At 57.6% G+C, this 24,664-nt stretch overlaps 1 protein-coding gene across 1 annotated transcript in view; it reads left to right on the top strand.

The window, feature by feature from the left end:
• Window positions 1-963: 963 nt before the first annotated feature.
• The window catches only part of macf1a (microtubule actin crosslinking factor 1a), a 51,486-nt gene continuing 27,785 nt past the window's right edge, over window positions 964-24,664 (top strand). Inside the window, 53 exon segments of the mRNA XM_077591229.1 lie at window positions 964-3,930; window positions 5,217-5,383; window positions 5,483-5,595; window positions 5,672-5,778; window positions 5,858-5,977; window positions 6,053-6,148; window positions 6,266-6,393; window positions 6,479-6,572; window positions 6,641-6,795; window positions 6,875-7,139; window positions 7,208-7,336; window positions 7,413-7,490; window positions 7,568-7,729; window positions 7,812-7,916; window positions 7,987-8,208; window positions 8,301-8,453; window positions 9,568-9,722; window positions 10,034-10,160; window positions 10,242-10,425; window positions 10,513-10,673; window positions 10,784-10,962; window positions 11,035-11,370; window positions 11,572-11,731; window positions 11,805-11,888; window positions 11,956-12,063; window positions 12,132-12,230; window positions 12,314-12,436; window positions 12,505-12,596; window positions 12,674-12,809; window positions 13,486-17,103; window positions 17,173-17,328; window positions 17,414-17,629; window positions 17,733-17,864; window positions 17,941-18,201; window positions 18,617-18,772; window positions 18,838-19,071; window positions 19,139-19,297; window positions 19,406-19,579; window positions 19,665-19,832; window positions 19,923-20,108; window positions 20,169-20,339; window positions 20,422-20,545; window positions 20,611-20,810; window positions 20,984-21,304; window positions 21,370-21,536; window positions 21,646-21,802; window positions 21,872-21,983; window positions 22,056-22,115; window positions 22,185-22,426; window positions 22,525-22,654; window positions 23,174-23,373; window positions 23,447-23,939; window positions 24,015-24,616. Of these exon segments, the coding sequence (XP_077447355.1) occupies window positions 2,863-3,930; window positions 5,217-5,383; window positions 5,483-5,595; window positions 5,672-5,778; window positions 5,858-5,977; window positions 6,053-6,148; window positions 6,266-6,393; window positions 6,479-6,572; window positions 6,641-6,795; window positions 6,875-7,139; window positions 7,208-7,336; window positions 7,413-7,490; window positions 7,568-7,729; window positions 7,812-7,916; window positions 7,987-8,208; window positions 8,301-8,453; window positions 9,568-9,722; window positions 10,034-10,160; window positions 10,242-10,425; window positions 10,513-10,673; window positions 10,784-10,962; window positions 11,035-11,370; window positions 11,572-11,731; window positions 11,805-11,888; window positions 11,956-12,063; window positions 12,132-12,230; window positions 12,314-12,436; window positions 12,505-12,596; window positions 12,674-12,809; window positions 13,486-17,103; window positions 17,173-17,328; window positions 17,414-17,629; window positions 17,733-17,864; window positions 17,941-18,201; window positions 18,617-18,772; window positions 18,838-19,071; window positions 19,139-19,297; window positions 19,406-19,579; window positions 19,665-19,832; window positions 19,923-20,108; window positions 20,169-20,339; window positions 20,422-20,545; window positions 20,611-20,810; window positions 20,984-21,304; window positions 21,370-21,536; window positions 21,646-21,802; window positions 21,872-21,983; window positions 22,056-22,115; window positions 22,185-22,426; window positions 22,525-22,654; window positions 23,174-23,373; window positions 23,447-23,939; window positions 24,015-24,616 (13,545 nt within the window). The 5' untranslated portion in view covers window positions 964-2,862.

Below are 24,664 nucleotides of genomic sequence, written 5' to 3'. Positions count from 1 at the left end.
GCCTCCGCTTCTTCTCTTCCAGGTCAAACTGGTCAACATCCGAAACGATGACATCACTGACGGCAACCCCAAACTCACTCTGGGTCTTATCTGGACCATCATCCTCCATTTCCAGGTATGGGCTGACTTTTTTTCTTCTTCTGCTGGCTGGTTAAACACATTTATTTACCCGCGTGAGTGAGCGTTCTTTGTAAATTGTCAGGCGTTATTCTGCCAAACAAATTCTTGTCAATTGTAGTTGAGCTGATGCATTTTGTTCAATTTGTTTACGCGGTTCCTCGCCCGGTCTAATTTGCTAGTACCCGGCAGACGTGGCGTTTTGAGCGCTGATTTACGAGCCAACGTGGCGGCGGCGCTCCTCAGCTGACCGAGAGCCTGAAGGCGACGCCGCCGTTGCCGTAGAAACGCTCCCACCAAGCCAAGGGCGTGAACGTGACTCGGCACCGGCGCGTTTGCTAGCGGATAGCTTAGAGAGAGACCGACCGGACGCTGGGGGCCAGACGGCGATGGTCGGTCCGGTCGTTGAAAGTACGAACGTTGCTCGGAATGGCGAGCTAATTATAAAATGATGTGGGTCATAGCTGGTGCTTAAGAATCAGGTTGAAAAATGAGGACTCCTTGACTGGCTCGCTCTGACTTGCCGCCACGCCAAAGAGACAAACAACGTGACCACATCGGTCGTCAGTCCAGACTGCCATTATGCAATCTTTGCATATTTGAATAACTCAAAATGCAAATGAGAAACGGACGGCCTTTTATTGACTAAATGGCAGCTTAATAATTAATGGCAATTGTGGGCCTGGGCAACACGTGAGTGACGCTACTAACGGCCACTAAAATGAAGCTATAAAAGCCTCAGGAATCCATTTTTTTTTCCACTTCATGCTTTGGAGACCTTTGTTATTGTAGGTCCTTTTGGACAGATTGTCGCTACTTAACATGGCCCTGGAACGCCGCAGCGGCGCCACCAATCCTCTTAGCGTCAGCCATTGATGCAACGAGTCACGTGTCGAAAGAGCAAAATTGACTTTTTTCAAAGCCTGCCGATGAAATCAGACAAAACGGAGTCACGTTAGCAGAAGCCCAATGGGTTCCAAACGGTTCACTCCTCTTTGGGTGAACTAACATTCCAGAGTTAGCATGCGAGAGCTAGCCACGTGCTACGTTTGGTCCTGTAACAGTTAAATGAGTGAGTAAGGAGCGAGTGAGAGAGCAGCGACAAGGAAGTGGAAAAGAGGAGGAGTAGACTTGTGCCAGTGAGACGGGGAGGCTTGCTTGCTTGCTCGCTTGCTTGCTTGCTGGATTTCTATGTGAGAAAGACATCCAGAAAAGGGAGGCTGCGAGCAAGCCAGGCTGCGGCAAAGCAGCAGCGAGGCCGACCGGGAGATGAACAAGCTTTTCCTCTGCGAGGGATAACGCAAGTGACTGTCGCAAGTGACTGTGGCATCCAGGCGGGAGGCGGGCCGCTAGCACCGAAGCTTCATCAACAGGCAGCCGGGCGAGCAGGGGAGGACGGAGGAAAAAAAGAAAAGAAAAAAAGGCAGTGACACTGACCGACCGCTACATCGATCCAAGTAGCTCGTCCCGAGGAGGAGACGCCCTTTCACTTCCGGACTTCCCCAAAACGGATTTGACCTGTCCGGCGGCCTCCTTCTAATTAGATGCGGGGAGGAGCTATTTCCAGACGGGAACCTCCCCTCCGAGGGGTTACGGACAGATCGAGGCCGCTTCTTCTCCAAAGCGTGGATTTGTTGCGCCGTCGTCGCACTGCGCCACCCGACGGAGGCGCAACTGGCACACTGACAAAGCTTTAGCAAAGCCAAGACGCTTCCCGCCGTGCGAACGCTTGGGAAGCCGAACCCCCACCCCAACCCGGACCTCCTTGACGTGGATGACGTCGGTCCGTGGAGAAGTCCCCGGGTCGGAACGGCGTGACGCTAAGCCCGTTTCACCGTGACTTACGTCAAGCCGTTGGGGCCAGAAATGATTCCAAGGGATGTAATAGCCGCAACATTTTGACATCTGTTAAACCTGGAGCACACGTGACCGCCCAAGTTCACAACCCAGTAAGCCGCGAGGCCATTGGCCGAGTCTGACCGCATTCTGCCTTGGCATTGGCCGCCCGCGTGCCGTGTGTCTCCCTCGCAGCCAGCCCATGGGGATGCCGGCTAGAGTTGGCACCACTCGGGAATCGGAGCTTTCGTTCACCACGCCAGACATGGACCGCATCGCCTTTTCAATACGTCTTCCTCTCCAACTCTCGGCTTGGAATTCCCCCAGTGACAACCTAGACTTCTCATTCGGGGACTGGCAACACGTGTCATCTAAGTATCAAGTATAACGAGTGAAATCTGAAATCCCTTCCCGGTCGACGTCATGCCCGATAGAGGCTCCGGATTACGCTGCGATGCCACGCGCTCTCATCCTACGTATCACGTCAATCGCCTTTTGATAAATCACCAGCAGATTTTGCTCCCTCTGCCACGCACGGATGCGGCGTCCCCGTGTCCTTGAACACAAGTCTTCCGGGAAGTTAAAAATAAAGCGGGTAGCATGTGGACGGCAATTTCCTTGCCGGGGCTCCAGAGTGCAGGCGCTCTGACGAGATGACCACGTAAGAGAGAGAGAGAGAGAGAGTTGAAGATGCTGCAGAGTAGCAGAGTGCACTCGCCAAGCCGCCACTGAATCATTTATCGGCTGAGGATCGAGCCTCTTGCCCACGACACACGTCCCACCAATCGTCTTCTGGCCTCTGCGCTGTCCAGGCCAACTGGAATCGTTCCTCCGTAGAAACTGGCTTGCTTTTGCCGTGACGCCGACCGGGGGAAAAGGATACTCTCGGCTGGGACCGCGGACCGGGAGATGGGGAGCTCCATGGGGTGTGTCAGGTCTCCACGAGATGGAGAACTCGGAGGAGGAGGTCCGCCGCTATCGTCCAAGAGACGGCTGCGTTTCAGACCCAGGCTCAAGGGAAAGAAAAGTAGGAAGGCTCATCTGGATGACGACCCCCCGGAGATAGAGACGAATCCAGCTTTTACCGGAACCCTGGACTCCAAGAGCGAGGTGGCCTCTCGTCTCTTGGTTCCCGCCTCGGAGCCTCAAAACTGGCGTTCCCCCGAAAGGGCCAGTTCTCCCACCGGCGGGCTTCTGGGCCCCGGAGTTCCGTACGCCAGGCGGAGCCCCAAACTCAGTCCGGCCTGGAGAGGAATTTTCTGCCTCCCCGGGGAGGAAGACGCCGCCGGCGCCATCGTGGACGTCTCCAGCCTCCCCGGTCAGACCGTTGCCGGTCCGGTGGACGCCGCACCGGCTCTGGGCCCCGCCACACCCGGAGGGGGGAGGGTCTGCCGCGTTCAGGAGAAAGACCACGGAGTCTTGGAGAAAACAAGCATACTTGAAGAAGACTCGAATAGGCCCGAGAGGACGGCGGGCGGTAAAAGGATGAAGGTCCACCGGGCCGGAGAGTCGTCAAAGGTCACCACGGCCTCTCTGGGGGACGGCAACGGCGTGGTCCGCATCAGAGACTTGGATGGTAGACTCTGCGTGGTGAGGACGGTGTACCCCTGCCACGTGGGCTCTACGGCAGGGAAGCTGGAAGCAGAACCCAAGGTGGAGGTCCTCCAAGAGAATATTCCCATGCTTGGAAATATTCAAAAAGTCCAACTGTTGGAGGACGAAGGGGACGTCGACGAAGACTCCTCAAACCTAACCCGTGGCGGGCCGGACAGTCCGGCGGGCCAAGGCCTGGACCTGGACACGCCGAGCGGGACGCAAGTCAGACGCTCCATCTTGGAGTCGGGCTACGGCAGCGACCCGCCGCCGACCTCGCCGGAGACGGCCGTCACCACGCCCAGTCGAACGGATTGGCCCACTCTGAGCGCCATTTCGTCGGAGAAGCTGGACGCCACGCCGGGCGAGGGAGACCCGCCGCAGGTCAGCTCGGATAGTTTGGCCGCGTTCCGTCTTTTTGGGGGCAAATCACGGCCCCCACAAAATAAACTGGATTGGTTTGATATTTACTCGAAAGACCTTGTGAGTGGGCGGCTACACTTGAATTGTAAGGTCATGTAAGCTATATCAGATAGCAAAAATGCAAAAATGATTGAATTATGATTCAGTGCTCCTACTTGAAACAGTTGCTCTTTATGCCATTCACACTTTTATTTTTATTGCACAGGCTAGCGAGTGCACCACTGATCAAGCCTTTGCACTTTCGGACTATTATTGGGCATAGGATGATGTTGTGTGTGTGTGTGTATGTGTGTGTTTGTTATCTGTGAGAAAGCACAGCTTCCCAAGAGTCTAATCAAGGCGGCACAGAGGATCTTGTCTTTTCCACTTCCTGCTGCTTCATTAGTGGCGCTTGCATTGTCAAGGAACATTTTAGAACGACTGTGCGCCACGATAGAAGCCGATCGACGTGCACCATTCGTGCTTGTCTGCAGCGACCGGGCCTTGTAAAATATGCCGCATCGCTGCGAGGTAGACACACGCTATGTGCATTTTGCTGAGTCACTGTCCACAGTCGGCTCATAACGGCTCTCTGGGTCGGACGGTCATCTCAAAAGAATTGTCCGGCAAATGACGTGAGAGGAAGTCCGTTGTTCTAAAATTCTGGCAGGCTAAAGTGAGCTAGCTCAGCTCCTTCACTTGGCTGGAGGCCACGCCGAGAGTAACGGCAAATCCGTCAGCCCATTGTGAGTTGAACCTCCCATGTGCTAGCGTAGCAACCGCACGTAGATACTTTAGCGTCTCCCGGCTGCGACGACAAAAGGTGAAATCATTTCAAGTGTCTCAAAATAGCCAAGACTTGTGTTTCAAGTAGCATGTTGTCAAGAGTCGTTGTCCCAGTAGTCCCGAGCCCACTTTTGAGGTTCAAAAGAGAAGAATAGGGGATCCAAGTACCTTTTAAGGGAATTTATTAGAACACAGTGTAGTCTGGTTGTCTCCAAGACTTATGCTAGCAACCCAGGCTAAACCGAGCTGCCCCCTACCAAGTAAACATTTTACCAAGAGGCTAAAACCACGTCTTTGGTGCCATTTTGTGAACTGTTAAGTTACCAGTGTCGATAAAGCGTTTATTTCAGGGGTCACAATGTTGTTTAGGCTTTCAACTTTTATGTGATTGACCTACTTTTGGTCAAACTGACCAAGCAGTTTGTTTGTGACATAACAGATGGATTTTTCAGTAACGCCCACGTATTTCCGTTCCAACGTAGATTTCCGAAATTTACGTGTGCGGCGAGTCGGGCGACCTCACGGCCAAAGAAAAGTTGCTGTTATGGAGCCAGCAGGCCACGGAAGGCTACGCCGGCATCCGCTGCGTCAATTTCACTTCGTCGTGGAGCGACGGCCGCGTCTTCAACGCTCTGCTGCACCGATACAGGTCGGTGGCTCGGGGATCAGAAGCCATCCCGTTCCCGCTGGTTTTTATGATGGCGTCTCCTAAGCAATGCTTTTTTTTTCTCCTTTCTTTTTTCCCCAGACCCGACTTGATCGACATGGAGGCGGTGTCGCGGCAGAGCAACCGAGAAAACCTGGAGCAGGCCTTCGAGATCGCCGAGTCGCTAGGGGTGACCAGACTGTTGGACGCCGAGGGTAATTCTTTTTCCAAAGCATTAGGATGGCTATTATCGTGGTATGGTCACGATATCATTTTTCTGTGTCCCACAAGACGTGGACGTTCCATCGCCGGATGAGAAGTCGGTCATCACATACGTCTCGTCTATCTACGACGCCTTCCCCAAAATCCCAGAGGGAGGAGAGGGCGTGGCCGCACAAGTACGATCTAATCAAGCCCATCCCCCACTCCCCCTTTTTTTGAAAACCTTAAATAACATTGACATTTCCAACACTTCAGGAGGTGGATCAGCGCTGGTCCGAATATCAGTCCAGGTTTTTGTCTCTGCTCCAGTGGAGCCGCCAGCAAACGGCCATCGTGGCCGACAAGAACTTCCCACAAAATCCCGTAGAACTTAAGGTAAAAACCCGGCGCCGATGCAAAGATAACAAAGACTAAAAGAAAGACTCGGACTTTGGACTTTTTTTGTCACAGGCACTTTACAATGAGTACGTCCACTTGAAGGAGACGGAGATTCCTGCCAAAGAGCTGGAAAAAAGTCACGTGGAACACCTCTACAAATTGCTGGAGGTAAGTGCAAAAAGCTTCTCAAGTGTTGTTGATTTTGGAAGTTCTCCTTCTCCCCTTGCGGCCTTTTCCCACGCCGTGCGTATGTAAGTAACTTGTGGCTTTGTGTGCTACGGCAAGGTGTGGATGGAGTTTGGCCGCATCCAGCTTCCTCAGGGCCTCCATCCCAACCACCTGGAAGAGGAGTGGGGAAAACTCATTCTGGAGATGCTGGAGAGGGAGAAGCTTCTCCGACCTGCGGTGGACAGGTCAGTATTTTGCTAAATACTTGCTTTCCAAATCTTGCCCTAGTTGACATGACCTACGAGTACTTGGGCCTTTGTGTGTCTCCAGACTGGAGTTACTGCTCCAGAGAGCTAACAAGTTCCAGAATCTTGCCTTGGACTGCGAGGAGAAGCTCACCTTGGCCAAGAACACGTTGCAATCGGTGAGAGAGAGCGCCGGCCGCCCGCCGTTTTGACGAATTGGGACTGGAACGCGTCTTGTACGGCGCAGGACGTGTCGCGGGCGGAAAGCGGCCAGGCGGCGCAGTGCGAGGGCGAGCTGGCCCGCTACCTGCGTGACTGCGAGGAGCTGCTGGGACAAATGCAGCAGGAGCTCCGAGTCCTGCAAAGCCACGACTACTACCAAGTGGAGCGGCTCGTGTTTAGGTGAGTGAGGAGCCAAGACCCAGGCCTTGGAGACACCTTCCTTCCTTGAGATTTGACGTACCGTTTTGCTGCCACGCAGAGCAAAGTGCCTCGAAGAAGAGCTGGTGTCTCTCCGACTTCAGTGTTCCAGCTTGTACCGGAAAGGTGACTTTACGGGGGGCACTTTACTCGAGCCACGCTCTGCCCCGACCGAGGGCCCCGGATCCCCCTCGCTCGGGGGAACGGGCTCCGCCCTCCCGCGCCGCCCCGCGGCCCGCGCCCAGCTGGTGGCCGCCTCGTCGTCCGAAGACGAGGGCGGCCTGAGGTTCATCTACGAGCTCCTGGGATGGGTGGAAGAGACACAGGTTTGTATCGGGTGCCCTCTTCTTGGGACTCGGAACCCGCGGCTCATTTTCCCGTTCTTTTTCCCCAGGAGCTCCTGGAAGGGGCGGAATGGGGAGCCGATCTCCCGTCGGTGGAGCAACACCTGGAGGAGCACGCCGGCGTGCACGCGGCCGTGGAGGAGATCGCCGGCGGCCTGCGAGAGGCGCGCGACTACGAGGTGGGTGGCGACGGCCTCCGGGCGACGACCATTCGGACGTCCCGTGACTTTCGCCGACGCCTTTTTTGTGTCTTAGGCCAAAGTGTCCGCCCACTTCAGGAGCAACTACAGCGAGACGTTGGCCAAACTGGAGCAGGAGTACTGCAAGCTAATGGTCAGCCACGAGTCTTTTTCACTGGTCTGCGTGGGCTTTGGGCTTTGGGCTAACGGCGGTGGGCACGCCATCCTCAGGAGCACTCGTCGTGGCGCCTGAGCGGCCTGGAAAGCCTGGACTCGGTGGTGCGCCGATGCACCGACGAGCTGATCTGGCTCAACGAGCGCGAGGAGGACGAGATCGCCTTCGACTGGAGCCACAACAACGCCGACATGGACGCCAAGCGGGAGTCGTACGCCGTGAGTGGAGAAGAGCGGCCGGGCCCAACGTCCCCGCGGGCGAGATCGACTTTAAGCTCCGGGCGTTTTGCCGCGCCTTCAGGAGCTGCGGGGCGAGCTGGACCAAAAGCGCGAGGTCACGCGCTCCCTCCAGGAGACGGTCCTGCGCCTGTGTCAGGAGAACCATCCGGCCAAGCGGACGTTGGAGGTGAGGAGCCCTCGCCGACGGAGGCCGACCTGAGGAAAGCGTCACGCCGTGGCGTTTGCTGGCTCCGCAGGCGTACGCCGCCGCCCTGCGCACTCAGTGGCAGTGGGTGGAGCAGCTGTGCCTTTGCGTGGAGCGCCACCTCCAGGACAACACGGCTTATTTCAAGTTCACGAGCGACGTGCGGGACAGCGAGTCGTACCTGCGCCAGCTGCAGGAGAGCATCAAGAGGCAGTACGCCTGCGACAGGAACAGCCGCCTCAGCCGGCTGGAGGACCTGCTGCAGGACTCCATGGTAGCTAGCGCCTTCCAACGCCAAATCATACGGCGGGCGTCGAGCGGGACGGGAAAAATGGCCATCGTTTTTCCACTTTCTTTTGCCGGCAGGAGGAGAAGGAGCAGCTGATCGAACACCGCGGCAAGGTGGCCAGCCTGGTGGGGCGCGCCAAGACGCTGGTCCAGTTGCGCCCCCGCTCGGCGGATAGCCCGCTGCTGGCGGCCACGCCCATCCGGGCCATCTGCGACTACAAACAAATCGAGGTAGCCTGCTAATACCTTACCTTTGCTTTTGTGTGTGTGTGTGTGTTCTAGTCGTAAAAGTGAAATGTTGCTAAAAGTAAGCGCACATCCGCTAGCACTATTATTTCCCACCCCTAAGAACCTCTCCTCTCTGCGCAGTTAGCTCAATGCTACTTTAGCTACTGTATTAGCACTCGTGTTGTCAGACTGGAGACGCAATATGTCATGAATGTCACACTTGGATTATTATTTGTCCAAATTGGTCACTTTGCACATGAGCGCAAGTTCTCTCCTTCACTTGATTGTGTCTTTTTTTCCCCTCTCCATTTTTCCTTCCTCTCATTTCACTTCTTCCCATCAACCCTCCCGCCCTTCCTCGGTCGACCCCTCAAGACAAACATTCAGGTAGAGCGGCCATTTTGTCTTGTTTACTCTCTGCCTATCCCTCTGCTATCTAAAATGGAATCCCTGCTTCGAAATTCAACGCACTTTGCTTATTTGGCTAACAACAGCTTGATTTGCTAGTATGTCAATGCAAACCCATACCGATGCTAATGCTAACAATTGGTTGGTTTTTAAATGCAGACAACAATGTTTGCATCTGTCTTCTAAGGGCCAAAAAAGAGGAATAAGCCCCATTGGACGTCCGGTCTCGTGGCTCTTCTTAGCCATCTGCCGTTAATGTGAAAGATTTGTCGCTAATAGACGTCCAATTAAACCGGGAGGCTTGATTTTCATCCTTCCCTCCCATTTCAAATTGGACGCGTGTCAGAATAGAATCTATTTTCCTGGCTAAAAGGTTGGACATGATTTGGGATTAGTTTTTGGCCAAATCCCAAGGCCTGAATAGACTCTAATGGGTATTAGGGAATGTCAATTTCTCTCCTCATTCCAACAAAACTCCTTGAAATCCTTCATGGTGCCTTGATTTTGCTTTTTGCATGATCTTGCTTGCATCATTGACTCATTTGATTGAAATTATAATTTTTCTTTTGTTCTAATCATCTGGATGCTGAATAATCTCCAAGTGTTCCCTCTTTTTACCGCCTCCATCTTCATCCTCACCCTCAACTCACCCCCGCCCTCCCCACCCTCCCGGAACCTCCATTGCCCCCGCCATCGCGGCCGGCGGCAGATCACCATCAACCGCGGCGACGAGTGCGCGCTGGAGGACAACGGCCAGCGCACCAAATGGAAGGTGATCAGCCCCACCGGCAACGAGGCCACCGTGCCCTCCGTCTGCTTCAGCGTCCCGCCACCCAACCCGGAGGCCGTCGACGCCGCTGCCAGGTGGGCGTGCAAACCTGAGGTCAAAATTCAAAGGGAGTACGTGTCTGTAACTGTCGATGGCGGTGAAAGACTTTCAAAATAAACGTGGAAACAGGGAATATTTTGCCATTTGACCCAAAAAAAGCTAAATGTTTCCATTTCCAATGATTATATAATTGAAAAAAAATGGAAACAAGTCCACCTTCTCCATAAATCCATTTCACTTCATTTCAATTTTATGGTAAAACATGATTTACTTTGGCGGGCTGCACAAAATGTGGTGTGTGTGTTGTGAGGGTGCACTTTTTTTTGACACCGTTTTGTGGTTGCAGGACGGAGCAGTTGTACCAGCAGGTGATGTCCGTGTGGCACCAGCAGCACGTCAACATGAAGAGCGTGGTCTCCTGGCACTATCTGCTCAAAGACCTCAGCGCCGTCTCCGAATGGAACCCGGACACGGTCAGAAAAGCCGCCAGAAAAGGCGCATCCGCCGTAGGCCCGCGCGGTCCTGACGCGGCGCTCCCCGTCGCTTGTCTTCAGGTCCGCGGCCGCTCGCCGTCGGAGCTCCGGCGAGCCCTGGAGCACTTGGATTCTCACCTGTCCGACTTCCTGAGCGACAGCAAAGAGAGCTCGCTCTTCCAGCCGGCCGAGCGACGCCAGCTGGAGGCGGAGGTCCGGCAGGCCGGGCAGCGCTCGCGGGATTTGTTGCTCCGCGTGGAGAGCGGTGAGAGAGCGGCGAGGGAGCGGCGAGCCAGCCAGCCCGCCCGGCCAGCCGGCGCTCACTCGTCCGCCCGTTCTCTGCCCGTTTTAGAGGAGAAAGACGAGTCGGCGTCTCGCTCGTATTTGTCGGAACTACGGGAGGTCTGTTCGCGTCTCGGCGAGGCCGAGAAGACGTTGATGGGCGCCGTCCGGACGCCGGCTCGCCTTTCGGACGGCGCCGCCGTCATTGCGCTCAGGATCGCCGAGCACCAGGTCGGTCGGAAAAAAATACAACAGTCTGATTTTACTTTTCTTTTGCATAAAATTGCTCTTTGCCTAGACGTCAACGGCAGCCATTTTGACCTTTCTGGTTTTCCTTCCAGACTGTGGACTCCGAACTGGACGAGCTGGCCTCCGCTTTAGACGCCGTGTCTCGCCGCTGCGTGGCCTTCCTGGAGGACAAGCCGGCATCCTCGGGCGCCCCCGCGCTGCGCTCGGAACTCGACCGAAGCGCGGAGACCGCGGACGGGCTGCGCCGGCTTTCTTCCGTCTTCCTGGAAAAGTCAGCGAGCTCCTTTGCCACGCCGTCGCCGGCTCCGCCACTCCCCGCTGACCCCGTTCGCTTTTCGTCCAGGCTGAAGACGGTGGAGCTGGCGGCGCGCCGCCTGGAGGACGCCGAGAGTCGGGCGGGGAAGCACGAAAGCGGGCTGGCCGAGGAGGACGTCCTCCCGGCGGACGCCGACGCCATCCGTGGCCTCCGAGACCAGATGGGGGCGCGGCGGCGCCGGCTGTCCCAGGAGGGGGAGGCCGTCCTGGGCCCCCTGCGCTCCGAGGTCCTCCGGGCCGAAGAGGCGGCGGCGCGCCTGGCCGCCCTCCGCCCGGACGTGAGCCCGGAGCCCGAGCGCTACCGGGAAGGAGCCCGGCGGACGGAGGAGCGCTGGGACGCCGTCAAGAAGCAGATGGAAACGCGGTGAGTCAAGGCGCAAAAAAAAAATGTTGAATGGACAAAGCGTCACATTGAGATTTTGGGGGAAAATGTACAGTTTTTTGACCCTGGTCTCATTGGAAACCAAAATGTGGCCAGGCTTGAGGAAGGTCTGATGGGATTGTCTGTCATTTTCGTCGTCGGAAGTCCACTCAGGCCGGCTTTTTCTCCGACATGATCTTGCAGGGAGGCGGAGCTAGAGGGCATGGCTTCGGTCCTGCAGCAGTACAGGGACGGACACTCGGAGCTCAGCGAGTGGGTCCGGGAGACCACGCGACGGCAGGAGGACGCGCCGGCCTGCAGCGCCGACAGCAAGGCCCTCTCGGAACAGCTGGCGCAGCAGACGGTGCCTCGCTCGCCGCCATCGGCCTTTTAAGCTGGGCGACCGTCATTTTAACGCCTCTCGCCATGGATCGCAGGCTCTGGTGGCCGAAATCGAGGACAACCAGAGCAAGCTGGACCAATGCCAGGCTCGCTCCAAACAATACTGCACTTGGGTCAAGGTAACCAACCGAGCGCCATTTTTCAAATGTTTCTTTCGACGTCACTGAATCGTCATTTTATCGGCAGGACTACGAGCTTCAGCTGATGACCTTCCGAGCCTTCGTGGAGTCCACGCACAAGTCCGCGGTGAAGAGGAGGAGAACGCACTCGTCGTCCGACGCCGTCACTCAGGAGGTCAGGGCGCCGTTGGTCGCCCGTGTGGATTTTGGACACCGCGACTCACCCCGTTTTGGCCCGTCCAGTTCATGGACCTGCGCACCCGCTACACGGCTTTGGTCACGCTGACCACGCAACACGTCAAATACATCAGCGATGCGCTCCGGAGGCTGGAAGAAGAGGAGGTCGGTCCGCCTTCCCCTTTGCCGCCGTACTTTTTGGACCCCGGGTCGCGTCCGTAACACAGAGGTCAAAATTGTCCCCGCAGAAAGAGGTGGAGGAGGAGAAGCAGGCCAGAGTCGGCCAAGTGTCGGACCTGCTGTCTTGGATCGGAGGTCTCCGGGGACGGAGCGGCGGGCCCGACGCCGAGTCCTCGCTGGCCGCGCAACAGGTCAGTTTCCTTGGAGCGGTCCAATTTCCGTCGGCTGACTCGTCTTCCCTGGTCTGGGTTCCCTGCAGGCCGTAAGCGAGCAACTGGCGGCCAAGAAAGACGAGGTGTCCGAAGCCGTGGCGAACACGCGGGCCTTCCTCCTCTCCAAACAAGGCGCCAAGTAAGTCCGGCCTCGGCCTTCCGTCTCGTCTCGTCTCGCCCGCCGAGTCGGTCCCTCAAGCGGCGAACCTCCCTCAGGCTCTGCCCGGAAGAACGCGCCGACGCCGAGGCGCAGCTGGAGCGACTGAGCGCCGCCTACCAGGACGCCCGCGAGGCCTCCTCGCAGCAGATGAGCCAGTTGGAAAGGCGACTGGCCGAGGAAGAGGACAAGAAGGTAGGCACCCGCGTCATCCACAACATCAATCCACCTAGAAATGTATATGATGATGTTGCTTTGCTGTTGTGTTTGTGCGCTATGCAAAAACAAAACCAACTCACCACGAGCATGTTGTGTCCAGATCACGTGAGCGTTTGTGTGTGTGTGTGTGTGTGTCTCAATTTGGTTTCTAATGCAGTTGCCTCAGATTTTTCTTGGTTTGGTTCTAATGCAGTTGTCTTTTAACCGTGTGACACTTTTTTATTTGCTTGACCACCACCACCAACAACACTAACAACGGCCAGCGACTACGACGGAGCCTGGCGGACGTGGACGTATTGTTAGGCTTTACGGTAGAATCCGACAAAATTGCAAACGTATCGTTTCCGAGTCGGGACGGAGCGTGGCACGCTCCACGCTAACCCCGGCGACTCGCCGCCTTTGCGCCACTCGGCCGGTGAGTACTGCTCGCTTCTTCTATTTTGTTGCCGAAAAATAGTAGGCTTCAATGATGTGCTGCTTGTTTGTTCATTTTGGATCCAGTTTAGAGCTTAAGCGAATGCTTTGTTTGAGGAAGTAAAAAAGCGGAGCTTTTTAACAGATAGCCTAATTCTAACCAAGCGTCACGTGCGGGCCGCATGTCTTTGACCGACTGGGATCATTTCTGCCACTCAAACCCGTCTCGTTTTTGCAGACGCCGCTTTGCGTGGCCGGCGTGATCGACCTGGGAAGCGTGGAAATCTTCCCGGTCTTCCAGGCCGCCCAGCGGGGCCTGATCGACCGGGACACGGCCCGAGTTCTCCTGGAAGCCCAGCTGCTGACGACGGGGGGTCTCCTGACTCCCCACCGACCTGTCGGACTCCCCCTGGACCAAAGTCTCTCTTTGGGTCTGATCGACGCTCACGCTTGGCGCTCCCTGGCGGGACTGGAGCGCGCCCGGCTCCTGGCGGAAAGCGCCACGGGCGGCCGGGCCCCCGACGTGCGCGCCTGGGCCGCGCTGGTGGAGTCCGGCCTGGTGGAGGAGGAGGCGGGACTTCATATTCTCCAACTCCTCACACCAGAAGAAGACTTGGAGCGCTCGCCGAGCCCGAGCCTTCGGGCCCGGCTCCGGCCGAGGCCGTTGATCGATCCCAACACGGCCGAGAGAGTCGACCTCCCCGAGCTGCTGCGACGCTGCGTGGCGGACCAGCGCACGGGCCTCCCGCTGCTTCCGGTCGAGCAGCGACCCGGCGGGAGCGTCCGCCTCCCCAACGGCCGAAAGGTGGGCATCTTCCGCGCCATCCGGGAGGGCCTGATGGACGGACAGGTGGCCGCCCGCCTCCTGGAAGCCCAGTTGCACGCCGGCGGGATCGCCGACCCCCGGTCCGGACATGGTCTGAGCGTGCGGCAGGCGCTCGATCGCGGGCTGCTGGACCGGGACCTGGCCGCTTCCGTGCTCGCGCGACAGCTGAAGAACGGTGGGATCCTGGACCCGGCCACCGCAAATCGTCTTGGTTTGGAGGAGGGAGTGGATCGGGACCTCCTTTCCCCCCGTCTGGCCCTGCTGGTCCTGGAGTCCCTCTGGGCTCTCGAGGGAATCCTCTGGCCCCAATCCGGACGAGTTCTGTCCATCGCCGAGGCTTCGCGGCGGGGCGTTATCTCGGGGGAGCTGGCGCGAAAAATCCTCAAGCGGCGACACGCCGTCGGAGCGCTGTATGCGGCGGAGAGTCTCCGACTTCTGACCCCGGAGGAAGTCCTGGAGCCCCGTGCCGCCCAAATTCTGCGAGAAATCCACCTGCCAGATGTTTTCCACCACGCCGACCCATCGGTGGCCGCCGTCGGGACGGATTCCAAGCGCAGGTTGGTGTCCCACCTCCTGGCTCGCAGCTACGCCGACGCGCACTCGGGGAAACGTGTCGTGCTTTTTGAACCCGAGTTAGTGGAGTTGATCAACCAAACCACCGAGTCCAAGGCCGGAGAGGTCGCCGGAGACGATGTATTCAAAGTGCTGAGTTTGAAGGCAAAAGGACAAACTGAGGCAGAAGATGGAACTTACATTGAAGTCGTACAAGACTCTTCTGAAGCGAAACCCGAGTCCGCTTCAAATGTTAGCGTCGATTTGATAGGGCCATCAGAAAAGCCAGATGGTAGAAACACGAGAGCAAGAGAAAAAGACACACCTGGACTTGGAATTTCAACTGGAAACTTGAAAAGTCTCAAAGATTCAGAAGGGGCAAAAGGCAAACATCTACAGACAACTCAACCCAAGTCAGAAAACGAGGAGAACCCTCCTTTGGAGGATACCTGCACGGCCATCGCCTCCTCACAAAGCACAAAGACCTCAGCGAGCCCAGAGATGCCTTCATGGGGTCCTAAAGAACCTTGGACCTGTGCAGAAACCAGTGACGTTGTCACCCAAGTGGACACGTGCGGGGATCCGGAGCGCTCCATGGACCTTTTGAGGAACTTTGCTGCAGGTGTTGAGAAGAGAATACAGCAAGCAATAGAAAAGGCCATTCCACATACCAGCGAACCGGAGAGTTCCACAACAAAGGCTGTCGTCGGTAAGTTGGAGAGAAGCGCAGATGAACGAGAAGGAGGCGTAGCAGAATGTTTGCTTCCGCAATCCGTCCTGACGCACGTTGAGGACGAAGGTCGCGCAAAGTCGGCGGTGATACCGCCTGAGAAGTTACTGTGTGAATCCACGGATGGTCTGCTAACCGACTCCGGAACAGCCGACGGGGAGGAAGAACGGGCTAAACTCGGACACCACGTCGATGTTGTCGTGAAGGACAATGGGGAAAGACAGATTTTGTACCTGGAAACAGACCCAGCCTCTGCCCAAGAGCAACCGGAACAAACCAGTGGAGAGAGGATGCGTCAACCAAGCGCTGCAGAAAAAACAGAGAAGAAAGAATGGGCCACAGTTTTACAGAATGCTGAATGTTTAGCTGCAGAATGTGACTCGAGTAGTCAGGAAAGTGTGGAGAAAGAGGACAGCAAAGAGTCTCGGGGTCCACCCGAAAAGCCGCAGTCCAAAACCAGAGAAGAAACTCGTACTGTGGATGCTGATGGTCTAGAGAAGGTTGTGCCTGACAAAGGTGGTGACCACGTCAAGGACAGAGGAGACAAAGAACACGTGGAACCAAGTGAGAATGAGCACGGGATGGAGCTCAGAGGCCAAGGGAGCAGAACCCACGGACAGATTTCAAGGTCCAAAACCTTGGAGCAGCAGGAAGTGCCTTTGGAGGAGCGTCTAGGCCCAGAATGCAAAAGCAAAAAAAAGAAGAGAAACAAAAAGAAGACCAAAAGGTCAGAGGAGGAAGGCGCCAGGCCAAACGACCAGAAGGTTCTTCCAGAAGACAAACTTGAATCCCACACTGAAGTAGCAGCTCGTCTTCGTGCTTTAAAAGAGCAAAGTGAAGAACCTGCCGCTCCCTCGCTCCAAAACACCAACCAGAAGGTGGAGTGGAGAAGCCAAGCGGAGGACGGTCATTCCGTCCCGTCCCCACCACAACGATGGACGGACGGTCAAACGGTTGGAGAAACCGGCAGGCGGGAGGCCAACGCAAAGCCGAGTCTTCCGGAAGTTTTGGAAGCGGAACAAAGTGAGAAGGAGGAGGCCGAGGAAGTCAAGAAGAGTGCGACAACTGATGCCCGAGGAACTCTCCACCATGGTAAGAGGACAGAAGAGGCCAAACTACAAGTGTCGGTCGCCAATGGAAACGCAGGTGTTTCTCCAAAGGAGACCTCTGACGAGGAGCATCCTCCAGTTGTCAAGCAGGCGGAAAGGAAAGGACGTAAGCGGCCCAAGAGTTCTGTAGACCCAGCTACTCATTGTCTAAGCCAAGGAATGGAAGGTTCTCAGTCCACAGCAGAAGTCAGCAAAAAAATGCTCCAAGTCCATTCGGATAGGTCACCCGATAGCCCATCACCCAGTGGAGACGTACAAACCTCTACAAGAAGTTTAAGCCCAGTGAAATCCAATTTTTGCCCAGGGCGGCCAAGTTCTTCCAGCAAGGAAGCAACACCTGCCGCCCTTGAGGAAGAACCTTCCCAGAAGATAAACACTGATGTTTTTGGTGAAACCCCAATTTGCCAAACACATCTTCAAGTCGAAGTCTCATCTGAGGCTTCCGTCATCACGCAAAATGAACAGAAGAAGCTCCTTCTTCCGACTGAAACTCCAGATGTGAAGTCTCCAGAAAACGCACTCCCTTCAGAAGAGCCTTCTGACTTGGAATCTGCTGGAATTCTCGAGGCCATTCCAGTTTTTCAAGGAACTGAAGATGTGCTTCCAACCAAAAATGAACTTCTGTCTTGTTCTGGCAAGGTACAGCGTCACAAACCAATGGTTGACTACATCTGCGTGCCCGTCTTGATTGCTTTTGTTTTCCCGAAGACGTCGTTGGCACGTCAAGAGTGCCTGGAGATCGACCAGAGGATGGTGGCGCTGCTCTCCGCCGTCAGACACACGGAAGTCCGTCTCAAGCGCCAGCAGCAGCAGTCCATGGGACACGGCCTTCTCGCCTTGGACGACATCATCAGGGAGACGCAGGTCCTCCAAACAGTCCTCTTGCAATTTCCGTCATTCATATTCCGGTCCCGTGGAGTTGCCCGTTAGACAACTTTTTTGTCTGCAGGAACTGGAGGTGGAGCTGCGAGACCTGGAACCCGAGATCGACGCAGAAGTGAAAGCGGCCCAACAGCTTTTGCGCTCCAGCTCGGAAGATCTTCCTCCGCAGCTCCTCCTGGCTCTGGAGATGGACGGGCAGAGCTTGGCCAGAGCCTATCGGGCGGCCACCGCGCTTTCCGGGGACGTGGTGAAAAGCCTGCGAGACCACCGAGATTCTCACCAGGTAATTATCCATCAGATGGAGAAGGTTCTCCAGGGCCGAGCCAAACCGTTAGCGTTCATAAATAGTCTGGAACGCGGTACAATTGTTGCGTCCAAAACGTCAGGAGGCTGTCGACGCTGAGCTGAACTCGCTGGGCGGACGCGTGGAGGCTCTCGTGTCCTGGTTGACCGAGACGGAGGCGCTCGCCAATGAAGAAAATGAAAATACGGAGGAGGAAGCTTCACGGCTCCCCGAGGTAGCCTTCGCCATCATCTCGCCGCCGTGGTCTCGGCTAAAGAGCCGGCGTGACTTTTCAAGCGCTCTCTCCCAAGGAGCTCCTGTCCAGCCTGACGTCTCGCTCTGGCGACGTAGCCCAAGTGGCTTTGGACGTCCAGGTCTTCGTGTCGGAGCGGGCGCGGGACCTGGCGCCGGAGCGGAGCAGGCGCCTCCTGGGGCGGCTCCAGCGACTCCAGCGGGCCTTCCACGGCGCCGTGGGACGAGCCGATGCGCGACGGGAACGCTCGAACGTTGACGTCCCAGAAAAGGTTGGGAAAGCAGACACCAGCCGTCTCTTACTAACCCAATACCACGGCGTTGCAGACGGATATTCGGTGGTGTTTTTGTCGCCGTCGAGGTGACCGGTGAGCTAACCCAATGCCCCCAACTAAACCTAACGTCAAGACGTCGGTCGCATTAGCCGCCGTCATTCCTCACCTCCGCTTACTTTGAACATTTGACACTGCTCGGCTTTGACTCGTGTCATTAACATGTGTGCCTTGCTCTTGCAGATGAGGACGGAAGCCGCTCACGTCGCCGCGTTAACAGCTTTGGGTTTTCCACCCGGAAAATCGGAAATAATAAAGACATTTGACCCGTTGGTGTGCTTTTTGTGTGATGGAGTGTGTGCATCTGGACACGACATGCTCACGGTTTAGCTAGCGCGAGTGTTCGCCATTAGCCTCCTCAGACGCATTGACCTTTCTCCGCGGCGTTCCTCCGTGTCTTCAGGTGGTTCAGCGGCAGAAATCGGAATGTTCTCAAAAACTGGAAGGTCTCAGCGCTTGGTTGGCGGGAGCCGGCGACCTTTTGGCCAATCGCGACTCGGAGCCGGTGACGGAATCGGGCGACATGAGCGCCCTGCAGGACAGACAGAAGAAGTTAAAGGTGCCAAAGATCAAGTCCACCCACCATTTCTTGCTTCTTACCCGTGCTCTTGTATCTTTTTCCAGCAAGTCCAGAAGGATCTCCGGGCCAAAGCGGACGAGGTTGCCGAAGCCGTCCGTTGGGCGGGGGACCTGCTGGCCGAACGAGGCGACGGCTTGAGCGCCGAGGAGCGAAAGAACCTGGAAGGCGCGCTGGCGTCATTGAAGGAGCGCTACGCCGCCGCCACGGAGGCGGCCGACGCCTCCCTGTCCCAGGTGGACACCACCATCAGCGCCACGCTTCAACACAACACGCAGAGGGTGAGATGATGTTCCTTGGTAAATTCCTTCTACTCGTCTTAGTTCTCTTTTTCTTTCTTTCCATCAGGCTAAAGCCTTTGAGCAACTCCAGCACACTCAGGACCAGATGGACTCTCTGCTGAAGGACTTGAGCGCACCTCATGGACCAAAAGATCAGGATGTCACCGACCTGTCCTCCCCGCCGCAGCCCGATGCCGCCGTCGCCTCGCACATGGAGGAGCTGCAGGTTTGTACCTTTACTCCAGGGGGCGTACCTTTTTGTATTTTCGAGTCGGCTCTGTGTCTCCTGTCAAGTCGTCTGCCCATGAGTAACTTTGGATGTGTTGCGACGCAGGCCGAGCTCCGGCGGCTCCAGGCTCAGCAGGCCCGGCTCCTGGAAATCGGCCAGTCGGCCGGCTCGCTGCTACGAGGGGCCGACGACACGCTCTCCCCCGAAGAGAAAAGACGTCTGCGAGCCTCGCTGGACCTCCTGCAGACGGAACACCGGCAGAAGCTGCACGGCTGCCAGGTCGCTCGCCGACGAGGACCATGTTGGTGGACCCGCGGATCGGCGTGGAGTATCGCTGACGCGGTTGCTGGTACGCCGTTCGCAGGAGCGACTGAGAAAGTCGGAGGCGCTGCGGGACGAGCTGGCCAAGTTCCTCCAGGAGCACGGCAATCTGGGCGCCTGGCTGGAGCAGAGCGAGCGAGACCTTGGCGGCTTGGGAGAAGGAGAGGCCAATGCCCAAGAGCTGAAAAACCGGATGGAGGAGCACAGAAAGGTACCTTGGACTTTTCCCACCGCTTTTGTCTGGTCTACATTAACCGCGATAATCGAGGGATTACCGTATATTTTGTTTTTCCAAACGCAGCTGGCCGAGGACATCATCTGCCACAAGGCCGACCTGCGCTTCGTCTCCATCTCGGGCCAAAAGGTTGTGGACTGGTGTCAGGGCACCCCGGAACAGGAGGGCCACGCCTCCCTGGAGGCCGCCAAGCAGCTGGTGACGGACAAGCTGCGGGACGCCAATCAGCGATATACCTCTCTTCACGCCAAGGTGAGCCGTTTTTAGGTAGTGGGCGAGGTGAGCGTCCGCTCAATTGGGCTTTTTCTCCAGTCGTCCGAGTTGGGCGGCCGCCTGCCGGGTCTGCTGGACCGTTACCAGCAGTATCAGGACGAGGTGGTCTCGCTCCATTCCTGGCTCAGCGCCCAGGAGCAGAACCAAAGTACGGGCAACCCCTCGGACACGGACCCACGGCACTTGCCAGACACCTTGCGGCAGATCCAGGTAAAGCCTCGGGAACCTAACTGAAGCCAAAATTGTCTTGGAGCTCATTATTTTCCCTCTCCGCTCTCCCCACCCGTTTCAGCTGCTGCAGGACGAGCTGGCCGAGCGCTCGGTTCAGTTGGAGAAAGTCAAACGGGCCGGGACGGCCCTGGTCAGCGCCGACGAGTCTCCATCCCTCAAGGCTGTGGATATCCTGTGCTCGGCAGGTCGGGACCGACCGCTTCGCTTAAGCGCTCGTCCAAAGCCGACCTTTTTGTTCGCCTTCCCACAGACGGTCTGGAGAAAAGGTTCAGCTCGCTGTCGGAGTCCGTTTCCCAGCGGGCCGAGCGGCTCCAGACGGCCGTGGCCCGCTCGGTCAGCGTTCAGGAAGGCCTGAAGTCTCTGCTGGCCTGGCTGGACGGGCTGGATCCGGAGCCCGGGCCCGTGGAACCCACGGCGCGGGCGCTCCAGGAGGCCCTCACCCAGAACCAGGTAGCGAGCGTCATTGTCCTTCAGTTTGTGGGATGAACTCGTTCAATTTTGGGCGGGAGTCACTTTGGGTTTTTGTTCCATTTGGATTCTGCACATGATGAGCTTTAAATTTGATTTGATAGCAAGGCGTTCCCTCCCAGTGATGGACGGCTTTTGTGCTCTCCCCTCCTCAGAAACTGCGTCAGGAGCTCCTTTCCCACCAGGGCAGCGTGGAGGCCACCCGGGACTGCGTGGCCGAGCTGCTGCGAGCCGGTCCCGAGGCCTCGGGCGCCGGGGGGCTGGGGGCCTCCCTGGACCATCTGACGCGGCGCTTCGCCGCCGCCCAAGTCGGCCAGGCCGAGCGGGAGGCCCGACTCAAGACGCTGCTGCCCAAGCTGGAGAGCTTCGAGCGACTTTCGTCCGACCTGGAGCTCTTCGTCCGCGGACGCGCCGAGGATCTCGGCCCGGCGGCCCGACCGGACCGCGGCGTGGCCGACTACAGGCAGACCCTCGAGGTCGGCTGAAGAACGAGTCCAAAACAAAACGACGTTCGCCATACAAACAGTTTTTTTTCTTCCAGGAAGTCAAGTCCGAGCTGCAACAAGAATCTCCTCAGCTAAAGTCATTCTGCGAGCTGGGAGAAGAAATCAGCACGTCCCCCATTTTGGCTCCAACGCAAAGCCTGCTGGAGCGCCTCAAAGGCGTGTCGGACGACTTCCGGCGACTGGAGGCCCACGTCCAACAAAGGTGATAGAAAAAATATCCCGGTCTTTGAGAATCGCCGTAGCTTTCAAATAGTCGGATGAATCTGAATCACGTGGACTAACTAATACATTTTTCTTCTCTTTTTCTCAAGACTGGACGCCGTTTTGGCCTGCGAGCAACAGCTGGTCCATTTCCGCGGATTCTCCGGCTCCCTCCTGCGGTGGCTCCAGTCGGCGCGGGAGGAGCTGCCCGCCAAAGAGGTCACCCCGGACACGGAGGCGCTGGAGCGGCGAGTCCAGGGACTCCAGGTGGGTCCCGCCTCTCCCCTTTATTTTAAATCGGATCGCCGTGACGTTGACGCCCGCCCCGCCTCTCAGGAGCTTCTGCAAGAGTGGGAGTCGCGGGCCACCGGGGTGCAGGAGCTGAACAAGAGTGCCACCGAGCTGGAGGCGCGAGTCATCGACGTCACGGCTCCGGAGAGCAAAAGTGGTGAGAAAGTTTGGAGGTACTCGAGTCAAAGTAAAACCACTGTGGCGTCATAGTCCTATTGTGTGGAAACAGGCGCCCCCCAATTCAACGGCTCGGCTCCCGGGACCATCAACGGAATTCACACTTGCAAAGGTTGTCCGGACGTCGCCCGCCTTTCTCGGCTTCCGCCCGGGTTTCTAAATAGACCGCGGCCTCCCCCAGACCTGACGGAGATCCAGGTGGCCGTGTCGGACGTCAACGGGCGGCACGAGGCGCTGGGCGCCGACCTGGCGGCGCGCCTGGACCGGCTGCGGGCCTCCCTGGAGCGGCGGCGCGGGGCCAGGCGCGACGCCGACGAGCTGCGGAGCTGGCTGAGCCAAAAAGAGGCGGCGCTCCTCGCCGGGGGAAGCGCCGCCTCGCCGTCCAAGCCGGAGGCGGCGCGAGCCCAGGCCCGGGAGAACGAGGTGGTTAGGGGTTATTTGCCGTCTCTGGCTTTTGCCTTTGATCGTGACTTTTCGACTGACTTTGAGCGTTCTGGTTATCCCCCTTCCACCACGGTCAGGCCCTGCTGTCCCAGTTGGCCGAGCAGTCTCCCAAGGTGGACGCGCTGAAGGCCACCCTGAGGAAGCTCATCGCCGACGAGCCCGATTCCCCCGAGGCCGAGGCGTGGAGGCGAGAGCTGGAGGAGATCGGTACGTGCTTCTAAATTCAAAGTTGAAAATGAGGCCACTCGGGAAAGCGTGTAAAGTCGTCCAATGGTCAAAAGTCGTGCGGCGGTCGACGCTATTTTGCTATTTATTTTTTAGAAGTCTCATCCCCAGCTACTTTTTGAGTCACGGCAGAAAACATTGAGTCGCTTCTTTTAATCTTTTAGGCACATTTTTCAATCTCCCTTTTTTTTCCTCAATTTTTGTAGTGGTCGTCATAATTGTACTCGGCTTGATAAAAAAAGAATACAATAAAATCAGATATAGGCTTGTCATCATCATTGACTAGACAAAAGCCTCATTGTCATCATACCCAGCTGCGTAGGACCAAATTGGTAAATGTGATCATGTGATCAACACCCAAACGGTTGAATCAGAATAAATTGAATGGAAAATAACATTTCCACTTCAAAGTACATTTTTGGGGATTTTTTTTAAACTTTGGACAAGCAATCCGTCTCGGCACTCTATAAAAGTTGCACCCTTTCCCCCCGTTCCGTCCAGATTCCCACTGGCTCTCGGCCAATCGGAGCGCCACGCGGCGTCAGGCGGAGCTGGAGACCCGGGCCGACCGGCTGGGCAGCTTCGAGACGGCGGCGTCTCAGCTGGGCCCGTGGCTCTGCGAGAAAGAGCTGATGATGAGCGTGCTGGGACCGCTCAGCATCGACGCCAACATGCTCGGCACGCAGAAGCAACAAGTGCAGGTACGCGGGTGGCGAGGGGCCCGGAGTCTGCCGGAGCGGCCGGTGACCCGCCTCCCATCTCCCCCTCTCGTAGTTCATGCTGCGGGAGTTTGAAACCCGCGGGCCGCAGCTGGAGCAGCTCAGCCGCTCGGCCGAGGGGATCCTGTCGCAGACGGACGACCCCGAGGACGTGCGGGACGTCCGGGCCCGCCTGGACGCCGTCTCCGGGCGCTGGCGGGAGCTGACGGCCCAGCTGGAGCGGCGCTCGGAAAACATCCAGCGGGCGCGGGACACCGGCGAGCGCTTCGGGGCGCTGCTGAGCGAGCTGGCGGCCGGCGCCGCCGCCCTTTCCCGGCGGCTGGACGCGTCGACGGAGCCCGGCGCCCGGCCCGAGGCGCTGAGGGCCCGCCTGCGGGAGACGGGGGAGGTCCGCTCGGAGCTGGAGGGGCGCCTGGGCGAACTGGACGAGGCCGGCCGCCTGTGCCGGGAGCTGGCCCGGATCGTGGCCGAGCCTTACCTGAAGGACGAGTTGGAGAAGAGGCTGGAGAGCGTGGCGGCGCCGCTCAGGAGCTTGGAAGAACGTGCGGGTGAGTGAGGAAGAGGCTTGCAATTAAAAAAAAATCCTGAGCTCTGCTCTTTTTATTTATTTTTTGTCTCCACAGCGGACAGTCTGTCTCAACTGCAGGACGCCCTGTCCTCCACGCAGCAGCTCGAGCAGACGTTCCAAGACGTGCGCTCCTGGCTGGACCGCCAGACGGAGCCGGGGGAGCCGCGGTCGGACGCCCTGCCCCGCCGTCCCGAGGCGCTACGCTCGCTGCTGTCCGCCCTCGCCGACCCGCGACGCGACGTGGCGGCCCAGCGGGGATCCTACGAGCTGATCCTGGCGCAAGGCGCCTCGCTGCTGGCCGCCCTCCCGGCCGGCGGGGACGAGGGCGCCGCCTGGCGCTCCCGCCTGGACGCCCTGCGGCGGGACTGGGAGGACGTCAACGGGAGGCTGTCGGATCGGGAGGGCGCGCTGCGGGGCGCCCTGAGCCGGGCCGAGAGCTACGAGCGGCTCCGGGACGAGCTGGCGCCGCCGCTGGACGAGTGCGAGGCCAGGGAGGCGGAGATCCGGCCGCCGCTCCACCCGCCGGCCCTGGACGCCGCCCTGCAGAAGGCCAGGGGCCTGGCGTTGGACCTGGAGAGACGCCGGCCCCTGCTGGAGGCCTTCAACGCGGCCGCCGATCAGCTCCTGGGGCAGTGTTGCCTCGGAGAGGAGGAGGAGGTGCCATTTTTTTACATTTCTTTTCCCCTAACCCCGCCCCGGAGTGGC

This window comes from Stigmatopora argus, chromosome 21 (genome assembly GCF_051989625.1).
Source record: "Stigmatopora argus isolate UIUO_Sarg chromosome 21, RoL_Sarg_1.0, whole genome shotgun sequence".
Lineage (NCBI taxonomy): Eukaryota > Metazoa > Chordata > Actinopteri > Syngnathiformes > Syngnathidae > Stigmatopora > Stigmatopora argus.
This window is presented reverse-complemented; position numbering and strand designations above follow the sequence as displayed.